This window comes from Ammospiza nelsoni, chromosome 28 (genome assembly GCF_027579445.1).
Source record: "Ammospiza nelsoni isolate bAmmNel1 chromosome 28, bAmmNel1.pri, whole genome shotgun sequence".
Lineage (NCBI taxonomy): Eukaryota > Metazoa > Chordata > Aves > Passeriformes > Passerellidae > Ammospiza > Ammospiza nelsoni.
This window is the reverse complement of record NC_080660.1, coordinates 2,017,443-2,040,681: the sequence shown is the minus strand read 5'-3', so window position 1 is coordinate 2,040,681 and position 23,239 is coordinate 2,017,443. Positions and strand designations below refer to the sequence as shown.

Here is a 23,239-nt window from a genome sequence, read left to right as displayed (position 1 = left end):
GAGACCCTAAAAGGGGAAAAGGAGACCCCAAAAAAGGGGAAAAGGAGACCCCAAAAAGGGGAAAAGGAGACCCCCCAAATTTGGGAGAGAGGCCTCAAAAAGGGGAAGGGACCCCAAAAGGGAAAAGGAGACCCCAAAAAAGGAAAGGAGACCCCAAAAAGGGGAAAAGGAGACCCCAAAAAGGGGAAAAGGAGCCCCCCCAAATTGGGGAGAGAGGCCTCAAATGGGGAAAGGACCCCAAAAGGGAAAAGGAGACCCCAAAAAAGGAAAGGAGACCCCAAAAAAGGGGAAAAGGAGACCCAAAAAAGGGGAAAATGAGACCCCCAAAAAGGGGAAAAGGAGACCCCAAAAAAGGGGAAAAGGAGACCCCAAAAAAGGGGAAAAGGAGCCCCCCCAAATTGGGGAGAGAGGCCTCAAAAAGGGGAAGGGACGCCAAAAAAGGAAAGGAGACCCCAAAAAGGGAAAGGGGACCCCAAAAAAGGGGAAAAGGAGACCCCAAAAAAGGAAAGGAGACCCCAAAAAGGGGAAAAGGAGACCCCAAAAAGGGGAAAAGGAGCCCCCCCAAATTGGGGAGAGAGGCCTCAAATGGGGAAAGGACCCCAAAAGGGAAAAGGAGACCCCAAAAAAGGGGGAAAGGAGACCCCCAAGGAGGAAGGGACTCTAAAATGAAAAGGAGACCCCAAAAAGAGGAAAAGGAGACCCCCCAAATTGGGGAGAGAGGCCTCAAAAGGGGGAGGGACCCCAAAAAAGGAAAGGAGACCCCAAAAAGGGGAAAAGGAGACCCAAAAAAGGGGAAAATGAGACCCCAAAAAGGGGAAAAGGAGACCCCAAAAAAGGGGAAAAGGAGACCCCCCAAATTGGGGAGAGAGGCCTCAAATGGGGAGAGAGGCCTCAAAAAGGGGAAGGGACCCCAAAAAAGGAAAGGAGACCCCAAAAAAGGGGAAAAGGAGACCCCAAAAAAGGAAAGGAGACCCCAAAAAGGGGAAAAGGAGACCCCAAAAAAGGGGAAAAGGAGACCCCAAAAAAGGGGAAAAGGAGACCCCAAAAAGGGGAAAAGGAGACCCCAAAAAGAGGAAAAGGAGACCCCAAAAAAGGGGAAAAGGAGACCCCAAAAAAGGGGAAAAGGAGACCCCCCAAATTGGGGAGAGAGGCCTCAAAAAAGGAAAGGAGCCCCCCCAAATTGGGGAAAAGGAGACCCCAAAAAGGGGGAAAAGGAGCCCCCCCAAATTGGGGAGAGAGGCCTCAAAAGGGGAAAGAACCCCAAAAAAGGAAAGGAGACCCCAAAAAAGAAAAGGAGACCCCAAAAAAGGGGAAAAGGAGGCCCCAAAAAGGGGAAAATGAGACCCCAAAAAGGGGAAAAGGAGACCCCAAAAAGGGGAAAAGGAGACCCCAAAAAAGAAAAGGAGACCCCAAAAAGAGGAAAAGGAGACCCCCCAAACTGGGGAGAGAGGCCTCAAATGGGGAGACCCAAAAAGGGGAAAGGAGACCCCAAAAAAGGGGAAAAGGAGACCCCAAAAAAAGAAAAGGAGACCCCCCTAAACCAGGGAGAGAGGCCCCAAACAGGAAAGGAGCCCCCCAAAAGGATAAGGAGACCCCAAATCGTGTGAGAACCCCCCCAAAGTGTGGAAGGATCCCCCCCAAACCAGGAAACGAGGGGACACCGGTGACACAAAGGGGACAGGCAGGCTCGGGACCCGATTCTGGCTTTATTTGACCCGAAATGGGGGGGCAGGGACACCCCCAAACACGGAGAGAAAACGGGGACCCCCCCCCCCCCCCGTCAACGATCGACCTCCCCAAAGACGATGTCCTGGGTGCCTGTGGGGGAAAAGGGGGGAGAGACCCCCAAAATTGGGGTGAGACACCCCCAGAATTGGGGTGAGACACCCCCAAAATTGGGGTGAGACACCCCCCAAATTGGGGTGAGACACCCCCAGAATTGGGGTGAGACACCCCCAAAATTGGGGTGAGACACCCCCCAAAATTGGGGTGAGACACCCCCCAAAATTGGGGTGAGACACCCCCCAAAACTGGGGTGAGACACCCCCCAAAATTGGGGTGAGACACCCCCCAAAATTGGGATATGGGGGTTGGAAAGGGGGAGGAGACCCCAAAAGTGGAAGGAGCGCCCCAAAAAAGGGAGGGAGACCCCAAAAATGGAAGGAAACGCTAAAAAAGGGAAAGGAAAACCCCAAATTGAGATAGGAGCACCCCAAAATGGGGAGGGGGAACCCCAAAATTGGGCACAAACCACCCCAAACTGGGAAATGGGTGTTGGGAAAGGGGAAGGACACCCCAAAATTAGAAGGGGTGCCCTAAAAAGGGAGGGAGACCCCAAAAATGGAAGGAAATCCTAAAATTGGAAGGGAAAACCCCAAATTGAGATAGGAGCACCCCAAAATGGGGAAAGAAACCCCCAAAAGTGGGATGGGGACCCCAAAATTGGGCACAAACCACCCCAAATCGGGAAATGAGTGTTGGGAAAGGAGGAGGGGACCCCAAAAGTGGAAGGAGCACCCCAAAAAGGGAGGGAGACCCCAAAAATGGAAGGAAATCCTAAAATTAGAATGGAGACACTAAAAAGGGAGGGAGACCCCCCAAAATAGGGGAGGAACCCCCCAAAAATGGGCAAGGGGACCCCCAAATTGGGCACAAACCACCCCAAATTGGGAAATGGGTGTTGGGAAAGGAGGAGGAGACCCCAAAAGTGGAAGGAGCGCCCCAAAAAGGGAGGGAGACCCCAAAAATGGAAGGAAACGCTACAAAAGGGAAAGGAAAACCCCAAATTGAGATAGGAGCACCCCAAAATGGGGAGGGGGAACCCCAAAATTGGGCACAAACCACCCCAAACTGGGATATGGGTGTTGGGAAGGAGGAGGACACCCCAAAATTAGAAGGGGTGCCCTAAAAAGGGAGGGAGACCCCAAAAATGGAAGGAAATCCTAAAATTGGAAGGGAAAACCCCAAATTGAGATAGGAGCACCCCAAAATGGGGAAGGATCACCCCAAAAGTGGGATGGGGACCCCAAAATTGGGCACAAACCACCCCAAACTGGGAAATGGGTGTTGGGAAAGGAGGAGGAGACCCCAAAAGTGGAAGGAGCACCCCAAAAAAGGGAGGGAGACCCCAAAAATGGAAGGAAACGCTAAAAAAGGGAAAGGAAAACCCCAAATTGAGATAGGAGCACCCCAAAATGGGGAGGGGGAACCCCAAAATGGGGAGGGGGAACCCCAAAATGGAGAAGGGACCCCAAAATGGGGAGGGGGAACCCCAAAATTGGGAAGGGGAACCCCAAAATGGAGAAAGGACCCCAAAATGGGGAGGGGGAACCCCAAAATGGGGAGGGGGAACCCCAAAATGGGGATGGGGACCCCAAAATGGGGAAGGGACCCCAAAACGGGGAGGGGGAACCCCAAAATGGGGAGGGGGACCCCAAAACGGGGAAGGGATCCCAAAATGGGGAGGGGACCCCAAAATGGGGAGGGGGAACCCCAAAATGGGGATGGAGACCCCAAAATGGGGAGGGGGAACCCCAAAACGGGGAGGGGGAACCCCAAAACGGGGAAGGGACCCCAAAATGGGGAGGGGGAACCCTAAAATGGGGAAGGGACCCCAAAATGGGGAGGGGGACCCCAAAATGGGGATGGGGACCCCAAAATGGGGAGGGGGAACCCCAAAATGGAGAAGGGACCCCAAAATTGGGAAGGGGAACCCTAAAATGGGGAAGGGACCCCAAAATGGGGAGGAGGAACCCCAAAATGGGGAGGGGGAACCCCAAAACGGGGAGGGGGAACCCTAAAATGGGGAAGGGACCCCAAAATGGGGAGGGGGAACCCCAAAATTGGGAAGGAGAACCCCAAAATGGGGAAGGGGAACCCTAAAATGGGGAAGGGGGGACGCCAAAATTGGGAAGGGACCCCAAAATGGGGAGGGGGAACCCAAAATGGGGAGGGGGACCCCAAAATGGGGAGGGGGAACCCCAAAATGGGGAGGGGGAACCCCAAAATGGGGAAGGGACCCCAAAATGGGGAGGGGGAACCCCAAAATGGGGAAGGGACCCCAAAACGGGGAGGGGGAACCCCAAAATTGGGAAGGGGAACCCTAAAATGGGGAAGGGACCCCAAAATGGGAAAGGGGGAACCCCAAAATGGGGAGGGGGAACCCCAAAATGGAGAAGGGACCCCAAAATGGGGAGGGGGAACCCCAAAATGGGGAGGGGGAACCCCAAAACGGGGAGGGGGACGTACCAATGATGGCCACCACGTCTGCCAGCATGTGGCCCTGGGACATCCTGTCCAGCCCGGCCTGGGGGACAGCAATTAGCAGCTAATTAGCACCTAATTAACGCCCAATTAACCCAGAGACGCCCCCATGAGGAGCCCCTGGTTAACCCGCAATTAATTCATGGGGAACGCCAATTAACTCCCAATTAACCCATGGGAGCTACCCCAGGGACCCCCCCAATTAACTACCAGGGACCCCCAATTAACCCCCAATTAACTACCAGGGACCCCCAATTAACCCCCAATTAACGACCAGGGACCCCCAATTAACCCCCAATTAACTACCAGGGTCCAACAATTAACCAACCCCCAGGGACCCCCAATTAACGCCTAATTAACTCCTAATTAACCCATGGGGAACCCCACAACGACCCCCCCAATTAACGCCCAGGACCCCCAATTAAACAACCCCCAAGGACCCCCAATTAACCCCTAATTAACTCCTAATTAACCCATGGGAAACCCCACAAGGCCTCCCCCAATTAACGCCCAGGAACCCCCAATTAACCAACCCCCAGGGACCCCCAATTAACCCCCAATTAACTCCCAGGGTCCAACAATTAACCAACCCCCAGGAACCCCCAATTAACCCCTAATTAACTCCTAATTAACCCCATAGGGAACCCCACAAGGACTCACCCAATTAACGCCCAGGAACCCCCAATTAACCCCTAATTAACTCCTAATTAACCCATGGGAAACCCCACAAGGAACCCCCAATTAACCCCTAATTAACTCCTAATTAACCCCATGGGAAACCCCACAAGGACTCCCCCAATTAACCCCCAGGGACCCCCAATTAACCCCTAATTAACTCCTAATTAACCCATGGGAAACCCCACAAGGACTCCCCCAATTAACGCCCAGGGACCCCAATTAACCAACCTCCATAGAGCCCCAATTAACTCCTAATTAACTCCCAGGGACCCCCAATCAAGCCCCAATTAACCAACCCTCAGGGACTCCTAATTAACGCCTAATTAACCCATGGGGACCCCCCCCCCCATGAGGACTCCCCCAATTAACGCCCAGGACCCCCCAATTAACCAACGCCCAATTAACCCCTAATAACTCCCAGGGACCCCCAATTAACCCTCAATACCCAATTAACCTGCAGGGGTTAATTACCCTCCAGCAACGCACCCACAGGGACCCCCCAGTGTCCCCTGTCCCCATCGCCCTGAGCCCTTGGTGGCCCCAGGTGTCCCCAAGTGTCCCCAGGTGTGCCCCCAAGTGTCCCCAGGTGTGCCCCAGGTGTCCCCAGGTGTCCCCAGGTGTCCCCCCAGTGTCCCCAGGTGTCCCCAGGTGTGCCCCAGGTGTCCCCCAGGTGTCCCCCCAGTGTCCCCAAGTGTCCCCAGGTGTCCCCAGGTGTGCCCCAAGTGTCCCCCCAGTGTCCCCAAGTGTCCCCAGGTGTCCCCAGGTGTCCCCCAGGTGTCCCCCCAGTGTCCCCAGGTGTTCCCAAGTGTCCCCAAGTGTCCCCAGGTGTGCCCCAGGTGTCCCCAGGTGTCCCCAGGTGTCCCCAGGTGTTCCCCAGGTGTCCCCCCAGTGTCCCCAGGTGTTCCCAAGTGTCCCCAGGTGTCCCCAGGTGTCCCCAGGTGTTCCCAAGTGTCCCCAGGTGTCCCCAGGTGTATCCCAGGTGTGCCCCAATGTCCCCCAGGTGTCCCCAGGTGTCCCCAAGTGTCCCCAGGTGTCCCCAGGTGTTCCCAAGTGTCCCCAGGTGTCCCCAGGTGTCCCCCAGGTGTCCCCAGGTGTCCCCCAGGTGTCCCCCAGGTGTCCCCCCAGTGTCCCCAGGTGTGCCCCAGGTGTCCCCAAGTGTCCCCCCAGGTGTCCCCAGATGTCCCCAGGTGTATCCCAGGTGTCTCTCAGCTGTCCCCCAGGTGTCCCCAGGTGTCCCCAAGTGTCCCCAGGTGTCCCCAAGTGTCCCCCAGGTGTCCCCAGGTGTGCCCCAAGTGTCCCCCCAGTGTCCCCAGGTGTCCCCAAGTGTCCCCAGGTGTCCCCAGGTGTCCCCAGGTGTCCCCAGGTGTCCCCAAGTGTCCCCAGGTGTGCCCCAGGTGTCCCCCAGGTGTTCCCAAGTGTCCCCAAGTGTCCCCAGGTGTCCCCCAGGTGTCCCCAGGTGTGCCCCAGGTGTCCCCAAGTGTCCCCAGGTGTCCCCAGGTGTCCCCCAGGTGTCCCCAGGTGTCCCCCAGGTGTCCCCCAGGTGTTCCCAAGTGTCCCCAGATGTCCCCAGGTGTATCCCAGGTGTCTCTCAGCTGTCCCCCAGTGTCCTCCAGGTGTGCCCCAGGTGTCCCCAAGTGTCCCCAGGTGTCCCCAGGTGTTCCCAAGTGTCCCCAGGTGTCCCCAGGTGTCCCCAAGTGTCCCCAGGTGTCCCCAAGTGTCCCCCCAGGTGTCCCCAGGTGTATCCCAGGTGTCTCTCAGCTGTCCCCCAGTGTCCTCCAGGTGTGCCCCAGGTGTCCCCCAGGTGTCCCCAGGTGTGCCCCAGGTGTCCCCAGATGTCCCCAGGTGTGCCCCAGGTGTCCCCAGGTGTCCCCCAGGTGTCCCCAAGTGTCCCCCCAGGTGTCCCCAGATGTCCCCAGGTGTATCCCAGGTGTCTCTCAGCTGTCCCCCAGTGTCCTCCAGGTGTGCCCCAGGTGTTCCCAAGTGTCCCCAGGTGTCCCCTGGATGTCCCTCAGTGTGGCCAGGTGTATCCCAGGTGTATCCCAGGTGTGCCCAAGTGTCCCTCAGGTGTCCCCAGGTGTCCCCTAGCTGTCCCCGAGGTGTTCCCAGGTGTCGCCCAAGTGTCCCCAGGTGTTCCCAGGTGTATCCCAGGTGTCCCCAGCTGTCCCCCAGGTGTCCCCAGGTGTGCCTCAGATGCCCCCAAGTGTCCCCCAGGTATCCCTCAGGCATCCCCACATGTCCCCCAGCTGTGCCCCAGGTGTCCCTCAGGTGTCCCTCAGGTGTTCCCAAGTGCCCCCAGCTGTATCCCAGGTTTATCCCAGGTGTCCCCAAGTGTCCCCAGGTGTCCCCAGGTGTCCCCAGGTGTCCCCAGGTGTCCCCCAGGTTTATCCCAGGTGTCCCCAGGTGTCCCCAGGTGTCCCCCAGGTGTATCCCAGGTGTGCCCCAATGTCCCCCAGGTGTCCCTCAGGTGTCCCCAGGTGTCCCTCAGGTGTTCCCAAGTGCCCCCGGCTGTATCCCAGGTTTATCCCAGGTGTCCCCAGGTGTCCCCCAGGTTTATCCCAGGTGTCCCCAGGTGTCCCCAGGTGTCCCCAGGTGTCCCCAGCCGTACCAGGTGAGCGAATCCGGGCGCTTTGATCTTGCAGCGATAGGGACGGCTGCTGCCATCGGAGACCAGGTACACCCCGAACTCACCCTGGGGACAATGGGGACAGGATTGGGGACATGGGGACAATGGGGACATGGGGACAATGGGGACAGGATTGGGGACAATGGGGACAATGGGGACATGGGGACAATGGGGACAGTGTGGCTGCTGCCATCGGAGACCAGGTACACCCCGAACTCACCCTGGGGACAATGGGGACAATGGGGACAGGATTGGGGACAATGGGGACAGGGTGGCTGCTGCCATCAGAGACCAAGTACACCCCAAACTCACCCTGGGGACAATGGGGACAGGATTGGGGACAATGGGGACAGGGTGGCTGCTGCCATCGCAGACCAGGTACACCCCAAACTCACTCTGGGGACAATGGGGACAATGGGGACAGGACTGGGGACATGGGGACAATGGGGACATGGGGACAATGGGGACAGGATTGGGGACAATGGGGACAGGGTGGCTGCTGCCATCAGAGACCAGGTACACCCCGAACTCACCCTGGGGACAATGGGGACAGGATTGGGGACATGGGGACACTGCTGGGGACATGGAGACAATGGGGACAGGATTGGGGACATGGGGACAATGGGGACAGTGTGGCTGCTGCCATCGCAGACCAGGTACACCCCAAACTCACCCTGGGGGACAATGGGGACAATGAGGACAGGATTGGGGACAATGGGGACACTGCTGGGGACATGGGGACAATGGGGACAGGGTGGCTGCTGCCATCGGAGACCAGGTACACCCCACACTCACCCTGGGGACAATGGGGACAGGATTGGGGACATGGGGACAATGGGGACAGGATTGGGGACAATGGGGACAATGGGGACAGGGTCAGGGACACACTGACACGGCTAGGGCCATGGGGTCAGGACTGGGGACGCGGTGACAGGGCTGGGGACACGAGAATGGCACTGGGGACATTACGGACGCCACTGGAACACAGGGACAGCATTGGGGACGTGGTGCCAGGGCTGGGGCGGAGTTGGTGCCAGGGACCGGCACGACAAGAAGTGTCACCTTGGGGGCCTCGATGGCCGTGTAGGTGGCCCCGGGTGGCACCTGGTAGCCCTCGGTGTAGAGCTTGAAGTGATGGATCAGGGACTCCATGGACGTCTGTGGGGACACGGGTGGCACCGCAGCGCTGGCACCCGCCCTGGGTGGCACCAGGCTTCGGTGTCACCTGCCCTCAGCGCCACCCACTCTGGGTGGCACCAGGCTTTGGTGTCACCTGCTCTCAGCGCCACCCGCCCTGGGTGGCACTGCAGTGCTGGCACCCGCCCTGGGTGGCACCAGGCTTTGGTGTCACCTGCCCTCAGCGCCACCCGCTCCGGGTGGCACCGCAGCGCTGGCACCCGCCCTGGGTGGCACCAGGCTTTGGTGTCACCTGCCCTCAGTGCCACCCACTCCGGGTGGCACCGCAGCGCTGGCACCCGCTCCGGGTGGCACCAGGCTTCGGTGTCACCTGCCCTCAGTGCCACCCGCTCCGGGTGGCACCGCAGCGCTGGCACCCGCCCTGGGTGGCACCAGGCTTTGGTGTCACCTGCCCTCAGCGCCACCCACTCCGGGTGGCACCGCAGCGCTGGCACCCGCCCTGAGTGGCACCAGGCTTCGGTGTCACCTGCCCTCAGCGCCACCCGCCCTGGGTGGCACCAGGCTTTGGTGTCACCTGCCCTCAGCGCCACCCGCCCTGGGTGGCACCAGGCTTCGGTGTCACCTGCCCTCAGCGCCACCCACTCTGGGTGGCACTGCAGCGCTGGCACCCGCCCTGAGTGGCACCAGGCTTTGGTGTCACCTGCCCTCAGCGCCACCCGCTCCGGGTGGCACCGCAGCGCTGCCGCCCGCTCTGGGTGCCGCCCACCCTTGATGCCACCCTCCCCGGGGTGCCAGCCCCGCTCTGGTGGCGCCGGGCGCCGTCACCTTCATCTCGGCGCGTTTCGGGGGTGACACTTTGGCGTCGTCCACCTTGACCTCGCCGGGCGGCATCTTGTTGAGGCACTGCAGGATGATGCGCAGGGACTGGCGCATCTCCTCCACGCGGCACAGGTACCTGCGCCCCAAAAACGGCATTGGGGGACCCCCTGAACCCCAAAACCCAGACACTGCACCCCAAAAACGGCATTGGGACACCCTGAACCCCAAAACCCAGACACTGCACCCCAAAAACGGCATTGGGACACCCTGAACCCCAAAACCCAGACACTGCACCCCAAAAACGGCATTGGGACACCCTGAACCCCAAAACCCAGACACTGCACCCCAAAAACGGCATTGGGACACCCTGAACCCCAAAACCCAGACACTGCACCCCAAAAACTGCATTGGGACACCCTGAAGCCCAAAACCCAGATACTGCACCCCAAAAATGGGTATGGGATCTGCTGTACCCCAAAAACAGGATATGGGACACCCTGAACCCCAAAACTGGGATATGGGATCTCCTCCACGTGGCACAGGTACCTGCACCCCAAAAACGGCATTGGGGGACCCCGAAAATGGGTATGGGACACCCTGAACCCCAAAACGCAGATACTGCACCCCAAAAATGGGTATGTGCCCCAAAACTGGGACTGGCGCATCTCCTCCACGTGGCACAGGTACCTGCACCCCAAAAACGGCATTGGGGGACCCCCCTGAACCCCAAAACCCAGACACTGCACCCCAAAAACTGCATTGGGACACCCTGAACCCCAAAACCCAGATACTGCACCCCAAAAACGGCATTGGGACACCCTGAACCCCAAAACCCAGACACTGCACCCCAAAAACTGCATTGGGACACCCTGAACCCCAAAACCCAGACACTGCACCCCAAAAACTGCATTGGGACACCCTGAACCCCAAAACCCAGATACTGCACCCCAAAAACTGCATTGGGACACCCTGAACCCCAAAACCCAGATACTGCACCCCAAAAATGGGTATGGGATCTGCTGTACCCCGAAACCCAGACACTGCACCCCAAAAATGGGTATGGGATCTGCTGTACCCCAAAAACGGGATATGGGACACCCTGAACCCCAAAACTGGGATATGGGATCTCCTCCATGCGGCACAGGTACCTGCACCCCAAAAACAGGATTAGGGGATCCCGAAAATGGGTATGGGACACCCTGAACCCCGAAACCCAGATACTGCACCCCAAAAATGGGTATGGGATCTGCCGTGCCCCAAAACAGGGACTGGCGCGTCTCCTCCACGCGGCACAGGTACCTGCACCCCAAAAACAGGATTGGGGGACCCCCTGAACCCCAAAACCCAGACACTGCACCCCAAAAACTGCATTGGGACACCCTGAACCCCAAAACCCAGACACTGCACCCCAAAAATGGGTATGGGATCTGCTGTACCCCAAAAACGGGATATGGGACACCCTGAACCCCAAAACTGGGATATGGGATCTCCTCCATGTGGCACAGGTACCTGCACCCCAAAAACGGCATTGGGGGACCCCGAAAATGGGTATGGGACACCCTGAACCCCAAAACGCAGATACTGCACCCCAAAAATGGGTATGTGCCCCAAAACTGGGACTGGCGCATCTCCTCCACGTGGCACAGGTACCTGCACCCCAAAAACGGCATTGGGGGACCCCCTGAACCCCAAAACCCAGACACTGCACCCCAAAAACTGCATTGGGACACCCTGAACCCCAAAACCCAGATACTGCACCCCAAAAACGGCATTGGGACACCCTGAACCCCAAAACCCAGACACTGCACCCCAAAAACTGCATTGGGACACCCTGAACCCCAAAACCCAGACACTGCACCCCAAAAACTGCATTGGGACACCCTGAACCCCAAAACCCAGATACTGCACCCCAAAAACTGCATTGGGACACCCTGAACCCCAAAACCCAGATACTGCACCCCAAAAATGGGTATGGGATCTGCTGTACCCCGAAACCCAGACACTGCACCCCAAAAATGGGTATGGGATCTGCTGTACCCCAAAAACGGGATATGGGACACCCTGAACCCCAAAACTGGGATATGGGATCTCCTCCATGCGGCACAGGTACCTGCACCCCAAAAACAGGATTAGGGGATCCCGAAAATGGGTATGGGACACCCTGAACCCCGAAACCCAGATACTGCACCCCAAAAATGGGTATGGGATCTGCCGTGCCCCAAAACAGGGACTGGCGCGTCTCCTCCACGCGGCACAGGTACCTGCACCCCAAAAACAGGATTGGGGGACCCCCTGAACCCCAAAACCCAGACACTGCACCCCAAAAACTGCATTGGGACACCCTGAACCCCAAAACCCCGACACTGCACCCCAAAAACTGCATTGGGACACCCTGAACCCCAAAACCCAGACACTGCACCCCAAAAATGGGTATGGGATCTGCCGTGCCCCAAAACTGGGACTGGCGCGTCTCCTCCACGCGGCACAGGTACCTGCACCCCAAAAACAGGATTGGGGGACCCCGTAAACAGGGTATGGGACACCCTGAACCCCAAAACCCAGATACTGCACCCCAAAAATGGGTATGGGATCTGCTGTACCCCGAAACCCAGCAATGGGATCTGCCATGCCCCAAAACTGGGACTGGCGCATCTCCTCCACGTGGCACAGGTACCTGCACCCCAAAAACGGCATTGGGGGACCCCCTGCACAGGTACCTGCACCCCAAAACCCAGATATGGGATCTGCTGTACCCCAAAAACGGGATATGGGACACCCTGAACCCCAAAACTGGGATATGGGATCTCCTCCATGCGGCACAGGTACCTGCACCCCAAAAACGGCATTGGGGGATCCCGAAAATGGGTATGGGACACCCTGAACCCCAAAACACAGATACTGCACCCCAAAAATGGGTATGGGATCTGCCGCGCCCCAAAACTGGGACTGGCGCGTCTCCTCCACGCGGCACAGGTACCTGCACCCCAAAAACTGCATTGGGACACCCTGAACCCCAAAACCCAGATACTGCACCCCAAAAACTGCATTGGGACACCCTGAACCCCAAAACCCAGACACTGCACCCCAAAAACTGCATTGGGACACCCTGAACGCCAAAACCCAGACACTGCACCCCAAAAACTGCATTGGGACACCCTGAACCCCAAAACCCAGACACTGCACCCCAAAAACGGCATTGGGACACCCTGAACCCCAAAACCCAGATACTGCACCCCAAAAATGGGTATGGGATCTGCTGTACCCCGAAACCCAGACACTGCACCCCAAAAATGGGTATGGGATCTGCTGTACCCCAAAAACGGGATATGGGACACCCTGAACCCCAAAACTGGGATATGGGATCTCCTCCATGCGGCACAGGTACCTGCACCCCAAAAACAGGATTAGGGGATCCCGAAAATGGGTATGGGACACCCTGAACCCCGAAACCCAGATACTGCACCCCAAAAATGGGTATGGGATCTGCCGTGCCCCAAAACAGGGACTGGCGCGTCTCCTCCACGCGGCACAGGTACCTGCACCCCAAAAACAGGATTGGGGGACCCCCTGAACCCCAAAACCCAGACACTGCACCCCAAAAACTGCATTGGGACACCCTGAACCCCAAAACCCAGACACTGCACCCCAAAAATGGGTATGGGATCTGCTGTACCCCAAAACTGGGACTGGCGCATCTCCTCCACGCGGCACAGGTACCTGCGCCCCAAAAACAGGTATGGGACACCCTGAACCCCAAAACCCAGATACTGCACCCCAAAAACTGCATTGGGACACCCTGAACCCCAAAACCCAGACACTGCACCCCAAAAACTGCATTGGGACACCCTGAACCCCAAAACCCAGACACTGCACCCCAAAAACTGCACTGGGACACCCTGAACCCCAAAACCCAGACACTGCACCCCAAAAACGGCATTGGGACACCCTGAACCCCAAAACCCAGACACTGCACCCCAAAAATGGGTATGGGATCTGCTGTGCCCCAAAACTGGGACTGGCGCATCTCCTCCACGCGGCACAGGTACCTGCACCCCAAAAACGGCATTGGGGGACACCCTGAACCCTACACAGGTACCTGCACCCCAAAAATGGGATTGGGACACCCTGAACCCCAAAACCCAGATACTGCGCCCCAAAAATGGGTTATGGGATCTGCCGCGCCCCAAAACTGGGACTGGCGCGTCTCCTCCACGCGGCACAGGTACCTGCACCCCAAAAATGATATATGGGATCCTCTGAACCCCAAAAACGGGATAAGGGACACCCTGAACCCCAAAACTGGGACTGGCGCGTCTCCTCCACGCGGCACAGGTACCTGCGCCCTGAATTTGGGATTAGGGGGGGATCCCCTGCACCCCAAAAATGGGATATGGGGGGATCTGCTGTGCCCCAAAACCGGGTATGGGATCTGCTGTATTCAGCACAGGTACCTGGACCCCAAATTTGGGATATGGGGGATCCCCTGCACCCCAAAAGTGGGACTGGGATCTGCTGTACCCTGAAAGCAGGACGTGGGATCCCGGAGGAGAGAAGGAGCCCAGAGAACGGGGGGATCCTGAGGGAACAGGTGAACCTGGGAGGGGTCTCAGGCAGGGGGGTCCTGGGGGTCCTGGGGATGGGGTCCCACGGGATGGGGGTCCTGGGGGCTCCAGAGATGGGGTTCCATCTCTCCACCCCAGGGCAGGTGACGCCATACCTGTCCCCATTTTCCCCCCAGCCCAGGTGAGGCCATACCTGTCCCCATTTTCCCCCCAGCCCAGGTGAGGCCATACCTGTCCCCATGTCCCCCCAGGCCAGGTGGGTCCATACCTGTCCCCCCCATGTCCCCCCAGCCCAGGTGAGGCCATACCTGTCCCCCATTTTCCCCCCAGGCCAGGTGGGTCTGTACCTGTCCCCCCCATGTTCCCCCATGTCCCCCCAGGCCAGGTGGGTCCGTACCTGTCCCCCCATGCCCCCCAGGCCAGGTGGGTCCGTACCTGTCCCCATGTCCCCCCCATGTCCCCCCAGGCCAGGTGAGGCCATACCTGTCCCCAAGTCCCCCCAGGCCAGGTGGGTCCATACCTGTCCCCATGTGCCCCCAGCCCAGGTGGGTGCATACCTGTCCCCATGTCCCCCCCATGTCCCCCCAGGCCAGGTGAGGCCATACCTGTCCCCATGTCCCCCCAGGCCAGGTGAGGCCATACCTGTCCCCCCCATGTCCCCCCAGGCCAGGTGGGTCCGTACCTGTCCCCATGTCCCCCCCATGTCCCCCCAGGCCAGGTGAGGCCATACCTGTCCCCCCATGCCCCCCAGCCCAGGTGAGGCCATACCTGTCCCCATGTCCCCCCAGGCCAGGTGAGGCCATACCTGTCCCCCCCATGTCCCCCCAGGCCAGGTGAGGCCATACCTGTCCCCCCCATGTCCCCCCAGCCCAGGTGGGTCCGTACCTGTCGTAGCAGTCCCCGCGGGATCCGATGGGAACGTCGAACTCCACCTGGTCGTAGACATCGTAGGGCTGAGTCTTGCGCAGGTCCCACTTGATCCCGGAGCCCCTGAGCATCACCCCGCTGGGGACACCCCAAAAACACACCTGAGATTGGCCCCGCCCCCAAAAACACACCTGAGACTGGCCCCGCCCCCCAAAACACACCTGAGATTGGCCCCGCCCACTGGGACACCCCCAAACCTGCACCTGAGATTAGCCCCGCCCCCCAAAACCACACCTGAGATTGGCTCCGCCCCCAAAAACACACCTGAGATTGACCCCGCCCACTGGGACATCCCCAAACCACACCTGAGATTAGCCCCGCCCCCAAAACCACACCTGAGATTGGCCCCGCCCCCAAAACAACACCTGAGTTTGGCCCCGCCCCCCAAACACACCTGAGATTGGCCCCGCCCCCAAAAACACACCTGAGATTGGCCCCACCCACTGGGACACCCCAAAACTGCACCTGAGATTGGCCCCGCCCCCAAAAACACACCTGAGCTCGGCCCCACCCCCAAAACCACACCTGAGATTGGCCCCGCCCCCAAAACCACACCTGAGCTCGGCCACGCCCACTGGGACACACCAAAAGCACACCTGAGATTGGCCCCGCCCACTGGGACACCCCAAAAACACACCTGAGATTGGCCCCGCCCACTGGGACACCCCGAAACCACACCTGAGATTGGCCCCGCCCACTGGGACACCCCAAAAACACACCTGAGATTGGCCCCGCCCACTGGGACACCCCGAAACCGCACCTGAGATTGGCCCCGCCCCCCAAAACACACCTGAGATTGGCCCCGCCCACTGGGGACACCCCAAAACCGCACCTGAGATTGGCCCCGCCCACTGGGGACACCCCAAAACCACACCTGAGCTGGGCCCCGCCCACCTGCAGGTCGGGGCACACCTGGGGCTCCCCCCTCACCTGAAGCCGTAGTTCAGCGCCTCCTCGGCCGAGATGACGCCGATGTCCACGGTGCGGTTCTTCCAGATGCGGTTGTTGGTCAGCATCTGGGGACAGAGGCACACCTGGCACACCTGGCACACCTGGCACAGCTGGCACCGGCCCTGCACTTCTCACCTGGCCCTGGCACTGTCACCTGGTGCTGGAAACGCTCACCTGGCGCTGGCACCTGTTGCTTGTCCCCCTCATGCGTCTCTCGCATTAAAACGTGTCCCTGTCACCTGTGCTCCCCTCACCTGGCACTGGCACTGTCACCTGTGCACCCCTCACCTGTCCCTCACATGTCTCACCTGTCCCTGGCACTGTCACCTGGTGCTGAAAATGCTCACATGGCACTGGCACCTGTTCCTTGTCCCCCTCGTGTGTCTCTTGCACCAAAACCTGTCCCTGTCACCTGTGCACCCCTCACCTGGCACTGTCCCTGTCACCTGTGCACCCCTCACCTGTCCATGGAACCATCACCTGCCCCTGGCACCCCACCCATCGCTGGCGCTGTCACCTGTCCCTGACGTCCCTCACCTGTCCCTGCCACTGTCACCTGTGCGTCTCTCACCTGCCCCTGGCACCACAAGCTGCCCCTGGCACCCCTCACCTGTCCCTCACACCCCTCACCTGTCACTGTCACCTGTGCACCCCTCACTTGTCCCTGCCACCATCACCTGCGAGCCCTTCACCTGTCCCTGCCACCCTTCACCTGTCCCTGCCACCCTCACCTGTCCCTGCCACTGTCACCTGTGCGTCTCTCACCTGCCCCTGGCACCACAAGCTGCCCCTGGCACCCCTCACCTGTCCCTGCCACCCCTCACCTGTCCCTGTCCCCCTCCACCCCCATCATGTGTGTCACCTCCTCCCGTCACGCAGTGAGGAATGACCCTGCCCCTCGCAGGTGACAGGTGACAGGTGACAGGTGACAGGTGACAGGTGACAGGTGACGGCAGCCTGGCCGTCCCCAGACGCCCCCTCACCTCCTCCACCTCGTCGATGCGGATGGAGAAGTTCTTCACGAACTCGTAGATGTCGTCCATGAGCCCCAGGGGCAGGTCCTGGCACAGGTGGCACAGGTGGGGTTGGGACAAGAGGGACAGGGGGGATTGGTGGGATCGGGACAGGTGAGACTGGAGAGATTGGGATTGGTGGGACAGGTGGGATTGATGGCATTGGTGGCATTGGGATTGGGACACGTGGGACAGGTGGCATTGGTGGGATTGGTGGCGTTGGTGGCATTGGGACTGGGACAGGTGGGACAGGTGGGACAGGTGGCATTGGTGGCGTTGGTGGCATTGGGACTGGGACAGGTGGGACAGGTGGGACAGGTGGCATTGGTGGCATTGGGACTGGGACAGGTGGGATTGGTGGCACACACAGGACAGGTGGCATTGGTGACACAGATGGGATTGATAGGGTTGGCATTGGTGGCATTGGGACTGGGACAGGTGGGGTTGGTGACATTGGGATTGGGACAGGTGGGGTTGGTGACACGGATGGGATTGATAGGGTTGGGATTGGTGGCATTGGGACTGGGACAGGTGGCATTGGTGGCATTGGGATTGGGACAGGTGGGACAGGTGGCATTGGTGGCATTGGGATTGGGACAGGTGGGATTGGTGGTGTTGGTGGCATTGGGACTGGGACAGGTGGGACAGGTGGCGTTGGTGGCATTGGGATTGGGACAGGTGGGACTGGTGGGATTGGTGGCACTAGGATTGCGACAGGCGGGATTGGAGGCACACACAGGACAGGTGGCATTGGTGGGACAGGTAGGATCGATGGCATTGGTGGCATTGGGACTGGGACAGGTGGGGTTGGTGGTGTTGGTGGCATTGGGATTGGGACAGGTGGGGTTGGTGACACAGATGGGATTGATAGGGTTGGGATTGGTGGCATTGGGACTGGGACAGGTGGGGTTGGTGACACAGATGGGATTGATAGGGTTGGGATTGGTGGCATTGGGACTGGGACAGGTGGGACAGGTGGGACAGGTGGCATTGGTGGCACTAGGATTGCGACAGGCGGGATTGGAGGCACACACAGGACAGGTGGCATTGGTGGCACAGGTAGGATTGATGGCATTGGTGGCACTGGGACTGGGACAGGTGGGGTTGGTGACACAGATGGGATTGATGGGGTTGGCATTGGTGGCATTGGGACTGGGACAGGTGGGACAGGTGGCATTGGTGGCGTTGGTGGCATTGGGATTGGGACAGGTGGGACAGGTGGGATTGGGACAGGCGGCACTGGAGGCACACACAGGACAGGTGGGAGCTCAGGTGGCACCAGGGATGTGGGCAGGGGGTCCACACTGAGCGGGCCCAATGGGGATCCCAGGAATGGGGTTCCCGTGGAAATGGGGTGCCCAGGGATGGGGTTCCCATGGAAATGAGGATCCCAGGGACGGGGTTCCCGTGGAAATGGGGATCCCAGGGATGGGGTTCCCGTGGAAATGGGGTGCCCAGGGATGGGGTTCCCGTGGAAATGAGGATCCCAGGAATGGGGATCCCAGGGACGGGGTTCCCGTGGAAATGGGGTGCCCAGGGATGGGGATCCCAGGGACGGGGTTCCCGTGGAAATGGGGATCCCAGGGATGGGGTTCCCATGGAAATGAGGATCCCAGGGATGGGGTCCCCGTGGAAATGGGGTGCCCAGGGACGGGGAGCAGCCCAGCCCCTCACCTGGTGCACGCCCCCGGGGCCGCACGTAGGCCGCGTGCATCCGCGCCCCCGACACGCGCTCGTAGAACTCGAACATCTGGGGGGGACACAGAGGGGACCCCGCTGCTGCTCAGCGCCCCTGGCACCCCCACAGCCCCAAATCCCACGCCCCGAACCCCAAATCCCCCCAAATCCACCTTCTCCCTCTCCTCGAACATCCAGAAGAACGGGGTCATGGCCCCGATGTCCAGCGCGTGCGTGGTCACCGCCATGATGTGGTTCAGCAGCCGCGTGATCTCGGCGAAGAGAACTGAAAAAACGGGGGGAAAAAAGGGGAAAAAAGGGGGTGATCCCGTAAATCCTGGGGGTGCCAGGGAGCTGGGAATGCCGGGGGGAGCCTCACCTCGGATCCACTGAGCGCGGGGAGGGGGGCGGATGTTGAGGAGCTTCTCCACGGCCAGCGAATAGGCCTGCTCGTTGCACATCATGGACACGTAGTCCAGGCGGTCAAAGTAGGGCAGGGCCTGCGGGGACCGCGAGGAGACTGGGCATACTGGGAGCACTGGGAGGGCTGGGAGGGCTGGGAATAGTGGGGATACTGGGAGCACTGGGGGGGCTGGGAATAGTGGGGACACTGGGAATAGTGGGGATACTGGGAGGGCTGGGAGCACTGGGGACACTGGGAGGGCTGGGAGCGCTGGGAGGGCTGGGAATAGTGGGGATACTGGGAGGGCTGGGAATACTGGGAGCACTGGGAGGGCTGGGGACACCGGGAGCACTGGGAGCGCTGGGAGGACTGGGAATAGTGGGGATACTGGAAATAGTGGGGATACTGGGAGCACTGGGGGGGCTGGGAGGACTGGGAGCACTGGGCATACTGGGAGCACTGGGAGGGCTGGGAACAGTGGGGATACTGGGAATAGTGGGGATACTGGGAGCACTGGGGATACTGGGAGCACTTGGGATACTGGGAGCACTGGGAGGGCTGGGGACACTGGGAGCACTGAGGGGGCTGGGAATAGTGGGGATACTGGGAGCACTGGGAGGGCTGGGGACACTGGGAGCACTGGGAGCACTGGGGGGGCTGGGAGGGCTGGGAGCACTGGGCATACTGGGAGCACTGGGAGGGCTGGGAACAGTGGGGATACTGGGAGCACTGGAGATACTGGGAGCACTGGGAGGGCTGGGAGGGCTGGGAATAGTGGGGATACTGGGAATAGTGGGGATACTGGGAGCACTGGGAGGGCTGGGGACACTGGGAGCACTGGGAGCACTGGGGGGGCTGGGAGGGCTGGGAGCACTGGGGATACTGGGAGCACTGGGAGCACTGGGAGGGCTGGGAATAGTGGGGATACTGGGAGGGCTGGGAATACTGGGAGCACTGGGGATACTGGGAGGACTGGGAATAGTGGGGATACTGGGAATAGTGGGGACACTGGGAGCACTGGGAGCCCTGAGAGGGCTGGGAATAGTGGGGATACTGGGAGCACTGGGAGGGCTGGGAGCACTGGGGGGCTGGGAATAGTGGGGATACTGGGAGCACTGGGGATACTGGGAGCACTGGGGGGCTGGGAGCACTGGGGGGGCTGGGAGCACTGGGAGCACTGGGAGCACTGGGAGCACTGGGAGGGCTGGGAATAGTGCGGATACTGGAAATAGTGGGGATACTGGGAGCACTGGGGGGGCTGGGAGGACTGGGAGCACTGGGCATACTGGGAGCACTGGGGATACTGGGAGCACTGGGAGGGCTGGGAATACTGGGTATAATGGGGATACTGGGAGGGCTGGGTGCACTGGGGACACCGGGAGCACTGGGAGGGCTGGGGATTCCAGGAATACTGGGAGGGGTGGGAATACTGGGAGCGTTGAGAGTACTGGGAGTACTGGAAGTTCTGGGAGCAGTGGAGTACTGGGAATACTGGGAGTACTGGGAGCGCTGGGAAGCCTAGGAATGTTGGGAATACTGGGAGTACTGGGAATACTGGGAGTACTGGGGGTGTTTGAGTACTGGCAGTGCCGAGAGTGCTGGGAGTATTTGAGTACTGGGACTGCTACAAGTACTGGGAATCCTGGAAGGACTGGGAGCAGTGAAGTACTGGGAATACTGGGAGCGTTGGGAGAACTGGGAATACTGGGAGTGTTTGAGTAATGGGAGTGTTTGAGCACTGGAAGTGCTGAGAGTTGTGGGAGTATTTGAGCACTGGGACTGCTACGAGTACTGGGAGGACTGGGAGTACTACGAGTGCTGGGAAGACTAGGAAACTGGGAATAATGGGAATACTGGGAGTAATGGGAGCAGCGGCAATAGTGGAGATACTGGAAATACTGGGATCTCAGGGATCCCATGGAATTGGGGATTCCAGAGATGGGGATCTCAGGGATGGGGATCCCATGGAATTTGGGATCTCAGGATCACCTGCAGGTAGGTCTCGTACCCAATGGGTTTCTCAGTGCCGCGGTGCAGCAGCCCCATGTGGGGATCCCATGGGAAGGGGGGTTTCAGGGATGGGGATCTCAGGCATTCTATGGAATTGGGGGTTTCAGGGGTGGGGATCCCATGGAATTTGGGATCTCAGGATCACCTGCAGGTAGGTCTCACACTCAATGGGTTTCTCAGTGCCGCGGTGCAGCAGCCCCATGTGGGGATCCCATGGAAAGGGGGGTTTCAGGGATGGGGATCTCAGGGATTCTATGGAATTGGGGCTTTCAGGGATGGGGATCTCAGGCATTCTGTGGAATTGGGGCTTTCAGGGATGGGGATCTCAGGGAATTTGGGATCTCAGGATCACCTGCAGGTAGGTCTCATACTCAAAGGGTTTCTCAGTGCCACGGTGCAGCAGCCCCACGTGGGGATCCCATGGAAAGGGGGGTTTCAGGGATGGGGATCTCAGGGATTCTATGGAATTGGGGGTTTCAGGGATGGGGATCTCAGGGAATTTGGGATCTCAGGATCACCTGCAGGTAGGTCTCACACTCAAAGGGTTTCTCAGTGCCGCGGTGCAGCAGCCCCACGTGCGGATCCCATGGGAAGGGGGATCTCAGGGAAATGGGATTTCAGGCATCTCGAGGACGGCAATCCCATGGAATTTAGGGATGCCAGGCTCACCTGCAGGTAGGTCTTGTACTCGATGAGCTTCTCGGTGCCGCGGTGCAGCAGCCCCACGTGCGGGTCGCACCGTTTCACCGTCTCCCCGCTCAGCTCCAGCACCAGCCTCAGCACCCCGTGCGCCGCCGGGTGCTGCGGCCCGAAGTTGATGGTCAGGCTGGAAACCTTCTTGTGGGCCACCGGGTCCTTGTCTGGGGGCAGGGGACAGTGCCGGGGTCAGGGACACAGGAGGGGACACAGAGAGGGGTCAGGGACATGGGGACAGAGCCCTCAGGAAGGGCACAGAACCCTCTAAGTGTTGGGGACAGGGAGGGAGCAGCACCCGCTGAGGGCTTGTGGGGATCCTGAGTGCCCCCAAAGTGCCCTGAGTGACCCCAAAACTGATCTGAGTGACCCCAAAACTGATCTGAGTGACCCCAGATTGATCTGAGTGACCCTAAAACTGATCTGATGATTTTAAAACCCATCTGAATGACCCCAAACTGCCCCCAAGTGACCTCCAAACTACCCTCAGAGCACTCCTAGAGCCCCCCCAAAGCCCCTGAGACCCCTCCTGTGCCCCCCCAAAGCCCTCAGAGCCCCCCTAGAACCTCCCAAAGCCCTAGAGACCCCTCCTGGACCTCCCAAAACGCCTCAAGGCACACCAAGAGCCCCCCCCAAAGTCCCTGAGACCCCTCCTGTGCCCCCCTAAAGCCCTCAGGACACCCCCAAAGCACCCGACACCCTCCCAAAAGCCTCGTCCTCCCTGCTCAGGGCCCCCCAAAGCCCTCAGCGCCCCCCAGAGCCCCCTCCCCACCTTGTCCCAGAGTGTCCCCGCTGTCCCCTCACCGTTCCAGGGTGGCGGCACCCACTTCTCGGTGGCCTTGCTGGGGTACATGATGGCCCCCGCGTACTGCTGCGCCCACTCCATGTCGGGCTGCCATTGGCGGCACCTGCGGGGCCGGGCGGTGAGCGGGAACAGCCCCAGAGCCTCCCCATAGCCCTCCCCGCTTTGTCCCCGTGTCCCCCGCGGGCTCACCGGGCCGGGGCCGGGCCCAGCCGAGCCCCCGCCGCGCTCAGCCCCGAGGGGCCGCGGAGCCGCCACAGCGCCCGCAGCGCCGCCATCGTGCCCTTGGCAATGCGCATGCGCGGGGGCGGCCATGGAGGGGAAGGGCAGACGCTGCGGGCGCCGCCATGTTGGGTACGGGCAGATCAGCCTGTGTTTTCTGCGCATGCGCAATACGACTTGATGCTGCCGCCATGTTGGTGTGGGCAGCGGCGCCGCCATTCTGACCTTGGCGCTGTGCAAGGGCGGAGGGCGCCGTGGGCAGGAAGGACAGACGCGACGAGCGGCAATTTGTTGGTTGTGGGTAGATGTGACGCCATTGTGTGCTTGGAAGCGGCTGGGAAGGAGAAAGGCGGCTGTGAGCGCCGCCATGACGGGTGTGGGCAGGCGCGTTGCGCATGCGCATAGACCCACGGCTGGAAATGCGCCATTGTGGGTCTGGGCAAGGTCGCCGCTGTATTT

General features: G+C 59.9%; 1 protein-coding gene across 1 annotated transcript; it reads right to left on the bottom strand.

Moving 5' to 3' along the window:
- Nucleotides 1–1,687: 1,687 nt before the first annotated feature.
- Nucleotides 1,688–22,857, bottom strand: NDUFS2 (NADH:ubiquinone oxidoreductase core subunit S2). Its single transcript, XM_059490127.1, is given in 15 exon segments — nt 1,688–1,818; nt 4,249–4,306; nt 7,547–7,630; nt 8,627–8,722; nt 9,527–9,656; nt 14,968–15,087; nt 15,940–16,025; nt 16,944–17,021; nt 18,648–18,665; nt 18,667–18,723; nt 18,824–18,936; nt 19,030–19,150; nt 21,733–21,923; nt 22,561–22,664; nt 22,751–22,857. Coding segments are annotated over 15 exon segments (1,401 nt in total). The 3' UTR covers nt 1,688–1,780.
- Nucleotides 22,858–23,239: the final 382 nt, after the last annotated feature.